The 7206-nt window shown below is 36.3% G+C and overlaps 1 protein-coding gene across 1 annotated transcript; it reads left to right on the top strand.

Moving 5' to 3' along the window:
• LOC104722205 (indole-3-acetic acid-amido synthetase GH3.5) lies at window positions 2496-5028 on the top strand. The gene is made up of 3 exons (XM_010440341.1): window positions 2496-2942; window positions 3220-4148; window positions 4234-5028. The coding sequence occupies exons 1-3, from the start codon at window positions 2614-2616 to the stop codon at window positions 4815-4817; spliced, it is 1842 nt and encodes a 613-aa protein (XP_010438643.1). The 5' UTR covers window positions 2496-2613; the 3' UTR covers window positions 4818-5028.

Raw genomic sequence — 7206 nt, 5'->3', positions numbered from 1 at the left:
TAGAGCTTGATTTGAAACTCCTAAAACGTCTTTTCTTCGTTTTGAGTATTACACTGCATCATCCTTCGTGGCACCTGCCCACACCTAATTTTGGGTGGGGGGAACACCCGCGTGGCATGTTGGGATAATCTCTGTGAAAACCAAAATTCCTAAAATAAAGAGAGTTTTGTAATACATGATCACGAAAGGGCGTGCCTAATATTTATAGTTTTGATAATGAGAGAGAGAGAGAGAGAGAAGAGTTTAGGATTAAAACCAGGAACCGTCTATATTTATAAGAATGATAACGAATGTTTTCTATTTGTAGTTGTACATGCAATACACAATTCTTTTAAATATCGTAACCCTAATGAATAAATCTTTATTTAACAGGCCAAATTGGCATTTCTTGCGGATGCTTTTGTATAGAACTGAATGTTATGGTACTTTAATCTGACCAGTCCTTGGTAATTGGTATCTATAGTTACTGAACGATCGAAACGGTTCATGGGTCACTCGAGTTGTCCAATCAAGACTTAGTATGGAATTTATTTAACCCACGATTATAATGTTTCCCAAATGCTGTAAATCTAAAAGATATACACTTGGTAGTTGAAAATTCATTTCATCATTGAAGATACCGAGAGGATGTAAAGGAAATTTAAGAGTAGTACGCTATGTAGACGTCTACGTACGTAGTACGTATAATTGATTAAAGAGTAGCATGTGTACGTACGTAGACGTCTACATAGCGTACTACTCTTAAATTTCCATAGCAGATCACAGCACACATTAGCCATTAGTTTTTGCTTAATGAAATCAATTATATGTTCATATATACATATTTATCTAAAATTGAGAATTTCGTTTTCTTTTCTTTCTTTTTTTATTGAAAGAAAAACATTCTTACGTAAACGTTACTATTTACATACACTCATTGGATTCCTTTGCCCTGCGTTTCTATAGCATGTTCATAAACTACATAACAGCACATTCTATTTCGTTCAAAAAAAAAAACATAACAGCACATTCTAAAACGAAACACGAATATTTTTTTTTTCAAAAGCGAAACAAAAATATAATTCCAAGATTAATCACAATGCGGTTCTTCAAAACTAAAAAAATCGAATCTCAAACACGTACGTACGATTAGTTAGTAAAGTTTCAGTTCTAGACACTAAGCAATATATAGTTTTAATAAAAATTTAATTATGTATTTATTCCGCTGAGCTTATCTAAATGTTTCACGTTGATTGTGTTTAAATAAATACAATAGAAATGTGTTCACACCCAAACAAAAAAATGTTGAACTCTACTCATTTGATTTACATGGATGATGAACAGAACAAATTGATAACGCAAAAAAAAAAAAAAGGGGGGGTTCAAAATAAACAACGTGAAGGCACCAAACTAGTACAAACAGCAACAAATCCCCTACACGTGTCAACCTATCAAGTTTGGAGTCCAGCTGTCTGGTCCCCCACACACACCTCTCTCTCGCTCTACTTGTTCTCGCCGAGATAACGCGAGAAATTCCCAGTGAACGCCGTTTTTGAGAGATGATTATGGTTTTAGCTTAATTACGGTATTTAAAAGAAACAAAAGGAGGGTTAAAGTTGGGTTTGCCGGTGATTTGTGGGACAACCCCGTACGAGATTACTGCGGATTAACCGGATATTGCCGGTTTTGTAATGCTGGTCAACCGGGTAGTATACAAATACCCCCGTTATTTTAAATCCGTGCTTCTCTCATCTCTCACTCCCCTGTTGTTATGGATGGACACTTTATTTTAATATTGTCATACTTCTTCTGATTGAGATAGTTTAATGGGATTTTTAATTACTTGTATTCTCCATGATGGAGATGACTGATATAATTAGACTTAAGTATTGCATCAAATTTGCATTATTGTAGAATTCAAACTTTAATTCAAAGTATTTTGATACTTGATGAGTAACGGCTATAGTATTTGCCTCCTCTCGACAATTGTAATTCTTTGCTTTTTAAAGTTAAGTTTTTGTTCATATGTGAAGTGAAAATTTCTTAACAACTGTGCAAAAACGAAACAAGAACAATGCAAACACTACAAAAATCTTTACAATTATATGCTCAAGTCAGCTCAATTATATGCTAAGTCTAAAGTATATACTCTATAATATATGTATTTTTAAAAGGAAAAAAAAAAACATGAAGACTAGAAGAAAGTGTATGAATTATATAAGTGTACTATAGATGTCATTATTATAGACCTTCTTTATCCATCCCAGTACAGGTTTTGACCATGACGGGAAAAAGAGTCGCATTCCTCTTTTGTTAGTATGAAAAAAATTAAATTAGATAATTAAAAAAGCACGAATATTATTAAGCGTTCACTTAAATTCCTGAATTAACTGATTACCAAATGACGTTTATACCCTTCATCTTCCTCCATTGTATTTGTATACTTTNTTTTTTTTTTTTTTTTTCACCTTGCCTTTCATTCTTCTTCTCTATATATATCGACCCTTCTCTTTCTCTCTTCCTCACACACTAAAAGATTTGCAAAAAAGAAAAGCAAAAACAAAAAAACCATACAGAAGCTTATCTACTTTACTTATCCATCTCAAAACTTCTTCTCTCTTTAAACCAAAAACCATGCCTGAGGCACCAAAACACGAGTCTTTAGAGGTCTTCGATCTGATGACGCTTGACCAAAAGAACAAGCAAAAGCTTCAGTTGATCGAAGACCTGACCTCTAACGCCGACCAAGTCCAGAGGCGGGTCTTGGAGGAGATCTTGACCCGCAATGCTGACGTCGAGTATCTCAGGCGACATGACCTTAACGGTCGCACAGACCGTGAGACTTTCAAAAACGTCATGCCTGTTATTACTTACGAAGATATCCAGCCTGAGATCAACAGGATCGCTAATGGTGATAAATCCCTTATCCTCTCTTCCAAACCCATCTCTGAGTTCCTCACCAGGTTACATACATTCTCTCTCTCCCTTCTTCTCTGTTTTTCTCTGTTTTGGTTCCACACTCTGTTTTTTTTTTCTCTGACCTGAACCTTTCAAGACTTAAGAGTATATTTTTTTTTAAAATTTCATAGTTATTAAGTTTGAGATTAGGATTGGAAGATTCATAAGGTATTTTTGGGAGATTAGTAGTCCAAAAGATTGAAACTTTAACAACTTTTTTTCATGAAATTTCCCAAAAATGTTTAGAGGCTAACAAATCATTTATATATGTTTATCTGACAGCTCTGGGACATCTGGTGGGGAGAGGAAGCTAATGCCAACAATCGAAGAGGAGCTAGACAGAAGATCACTCCTCTACAGTCTCTTGATGCCTGTGATGAGCCAGTTTGTTCCTGGTCTCGACAAAGGCAAAGGGATGTATTTCTTGTTCATCAAGTCCGAATCCAAGACACCTGGAGGCCTCCCTGCTCGTCCTGTCTTAACCAGCTACTACAAATCTTCCCATTTCAAAGAGAGACCTTACGACCCTTACACCAACTACACTAGCCCCAACGAGACCATCCTTTGCCCTGACTCTTACCAGAGCATGTATTCTCAGATGCTCTGTGGCTTATGCCAACACCAGGAGGTTCTTCGAGTCGGAGCTGTCTTCGCCTCTGGATTCATCAGAGCCATCAAGTTTCTTGAGAAACACTGGACCGAGTTGGTCCGTGACATCAGAACCGGTACTCTAAATGCTCTCATAACCGATCCGTCAGTGCGTGAGGCTGTCGCCAAGATCCTTAAACCTAGCCCAAAGCTTGCTGATTTCGTGGAATTTGAGTGCAAGAAATCGTCTTGGCAAGGGATTATCACTAGGCTGTGGCCTAACACAAAGTATGTGGATGTGATCGTGACTGGGACAATGTCTCAGTACATTCCAACTTTGGATTACTACAGCAACGGCTTGCCTCTTGTCTGCACAATGTATGCTTCTTCCGAGTGTTACTTTGGAGTGAACCTCAGGCCACTCTGCAAACCTAGCGAGGTCTCTTACACGCTCATACCAACCATGGCTTATTTCGAGTTCTTGCCTGTTCATAGAAACAACGGTGTGACTAACTCCATCAACCTTCCTAAAGCACTCACTGAGAAAGAGCAACAGGAGCTTGTTGATCTAGTTGACGTCAAGCTCGGTCAGGAGTATGAGCTTGTTGTCACCACTTACGCCGGTAAGACAAAAAAAGACGAATGACCTAATATTAAAAAGATTAAAAATGTCAAGAGTCTAATCTAAGTTTTGTGATTTTGTTGCAGGCCTTTGCAGATACAGAGTTGGTGATTTGTTGAGAGTGACTGGTTTCAAGAACAAAGCGCCTCAATTCAGTTTCATATGTCGCAAGAATGTGGTCTTGAGCATAGATTCCGACAAGACCGACGAGGTTGAGCTTCAGAACGCGGTCAAGAACGCAGTGACACACCTTGTTCCATTCGATGCCTCCCTCTCTGAGTACACAAGCTATGCAGACACAAGTTCTATCCCGGGCCACTATGTCCTGTTTTGGGAACTATGTTTGGATGGAAACACACCGATCCCTCCTTCGGTCTTTGAGGATTGCTGCTTAACCGTAGAAGAGTCACTCAACACTGTTTATAGACAAGGAAGGGTTAGTGACAAGTCCATAGGCCCGCTAGAGATCAAGATTGTTGAGCCAGGAACGTTTGATAAACTCATGGATTACGCCATCAGCCTGGGAGCATCTATTAATCAGTATAAGACACCGAGATGTGTGAAGTTTGCTCCGATCATCAAGCTATTGAACTCAAGGGTTGTTGATAGTTACTTAAGCCCCAAGTGTCCTAAATGGGTCCCTGGTCACAAACAGTGGGGAAGTAACTAAGATCGATCGAACAAGGAATTTGAAGAGACTCTCTTTGAGGACTTGCAAATGATGTCTTCTCTAATCTTAATGTTAGTTTAATTTTTAGTTCTTTTTTTTTTGTTTTTTTAGTAATGCTTTTCAATATGCATAGTCCCTCTGGATTTGAAAACCAGTTGTACAAAAGGCAAATCATGTTTTCTCCAAACCAACTCTATGTTTCTTCTCTCCATCACTACTTTCTCGAGCCTCTAAATTTTCTAATTTTTTTAATGCGTTATGTTTGGACCTTTATCCTTTACAAGCAAACATGAAATTGCAATTTGCTAAGATGATTTTGTCAAAAGAAGAAACCGAATTTATTCTTATAACAACATTGTGATCACCTTTACTCGTTTTGTGTTTGCTTAACAAAGCAAAAGCAAAATCATAATTGAGAATTACAAAAAAAAAAAAACCATGGATATGAGTTGATATAAAACAAATAATGGACAAAGGAATAACATCTTCATGGTTTTACTGGAAAATAACTGATTATTGCTTATAAATTTGACAATAGTTGACATTTTGTAGTCACTAACCTAATGATACAACTTCAAAATCATAAAAAAATATATGTCAGATATATCCGACATTTTATATTTTTCGTGTATTCTTTTCATGGCTTTACATAATATAAGAAGTGATAGATGTTGTATAATTTTATTTAATAAAAACACAGACAATAATTTTCATCTCTGATGAGCATGATCAGAAGAAGCAACGTACGTGATAGAATGACTCATCCACAAAGAAATAATTTCCCATACTATTTTTTTTTTCTTCAGATTTTAATATTATCATCTTGAACGTAGCAAGAGATAGATATGAGAAAAGAAAATCAAGTCTAGATACAATTGTTCCCTATGTGAGCATCAAAAGACAACAACACTGGCCTGGAATTATTGTTACGTTGACAGACTTATTTTTTTTTAAATTAAAAACTCGTACGTATAGAATAATAAACGGTGGTTCTCTTTGAATGATACTGACACAAACAAATTAATCCACATATCGACATTTTGTAATGATAAATAGTTTGATCTTTTTTTTAGTTGCATATGTCATAGGGGTCTTTTCTCTTTAAACATCACCCCTCAAAACTTTTATTTGTAGGGTATTATTGATCTCTCACTTTCTCCGGATAGAGATATAAGCCAACTATATGACCATCCAAGCAATGTTAACTATTTTCTTTAATGTCTTCTTTTTTGGGGGTCAAACTATTAGCTTTTATAATTCGAACCAATTAAAGTTTTTTTAGTTTGTTTGGATCGATTATTTGTATTTCACAAACAATCTGTCTGTACAAATAGTATCAAAATTACAATGCACCGAATGTTAAAATAAAGTAAAGAGTTGCTAGATACTTGTGTTGTTGTATGGGGAGAATAATGGAAGCACGTACGTATTATCAATGCATATATTTTCGTGGTGAGAAGATAAAGACAATGTTCTGAGATAGTGCGACGACTCTTTTAACACACACCTTTACAAGAAAGAAAAAAAGGAAAACGTCTGACATTTTTACAGATAGAGACCCAACACCCAACAATATTGAACAAGTGCAGTGTATGGTACTTATATTTTTTCCTGTGTCGACAAAGTTTAGAATTTACCGTTAAATGTTTGCAATAATGATAAACTGTACTTGAGTACTACTGCGCCACTGACGTTAAAGATAAGGTTGTCTTGTCTCATGTCACAACCCATTCTTGTGTGTGTCATTGATAATTAGAAAACAACGATGGTTGGAGATTTAACCCTTTGTATTTTGTTTTAATAATGTCTTTTTCTTTTGACAAATAGTATATCTTTACCAATTTCCTTCTAGGTTTGTACGTACAGCTTCTGAATTTAATATTCCCTTTACTAAGAAGAGAGGTCAAAGTTTTAGTATAATCTTTAACTTGTTTATCATGATCCAGATGTATTTAGATTCTGATTGTATAACAAACCAAAAACAAAAGTGTAAAAATTGTACTTTACACCCTTCATCTTAATCAAATTATATACTTTTTGATCCCGGCATCAAAATGTGTAGTTTTTACTTGGGACAGGGATAAAACAACAATGGACTCGAGGAAAAGAAAACTGTAGTTTTCAGGCACGAGACCCTAAAACACTAGAGGAGGAAACAGACAAAACCAACAAACCCGCACAGGCACAGAACCGACCGGTTCACTGCTACTGTCTGTGGGGACTCAAACTACCGTTTTCTCCATAATAACCCTCTCAGATCTCAACAAGTGTCCATAAGCTTGCGTTGACTTGGACCTACCAGAGTCGATGAACAGTTTGAACACACGGCCCTTCACGTGACATTGTCTTAACTTACAACATAGCCTTTGCTCTTTATTGTTCACCAAGA

The sequence above is a fragment of the Camelina sativa genome, chromosome 11, assembly GCF_000633955.1.
Source record: "Camelina sativa cultivar DH55 chromosome 11, Cs, whole genome shotgun sequence".
Classification (NCBI taxonomy): Eukaryota; Viridiplantae; Streptophyta; class Magnoliopsida; order Brassicales; family Brassicaceae; genus Camelina; species Camelina sativa.
Note: the sequence above shows the minus strand (reverse complement) of the source record. Positions and strands in the feature narration are given on the sequence as shown.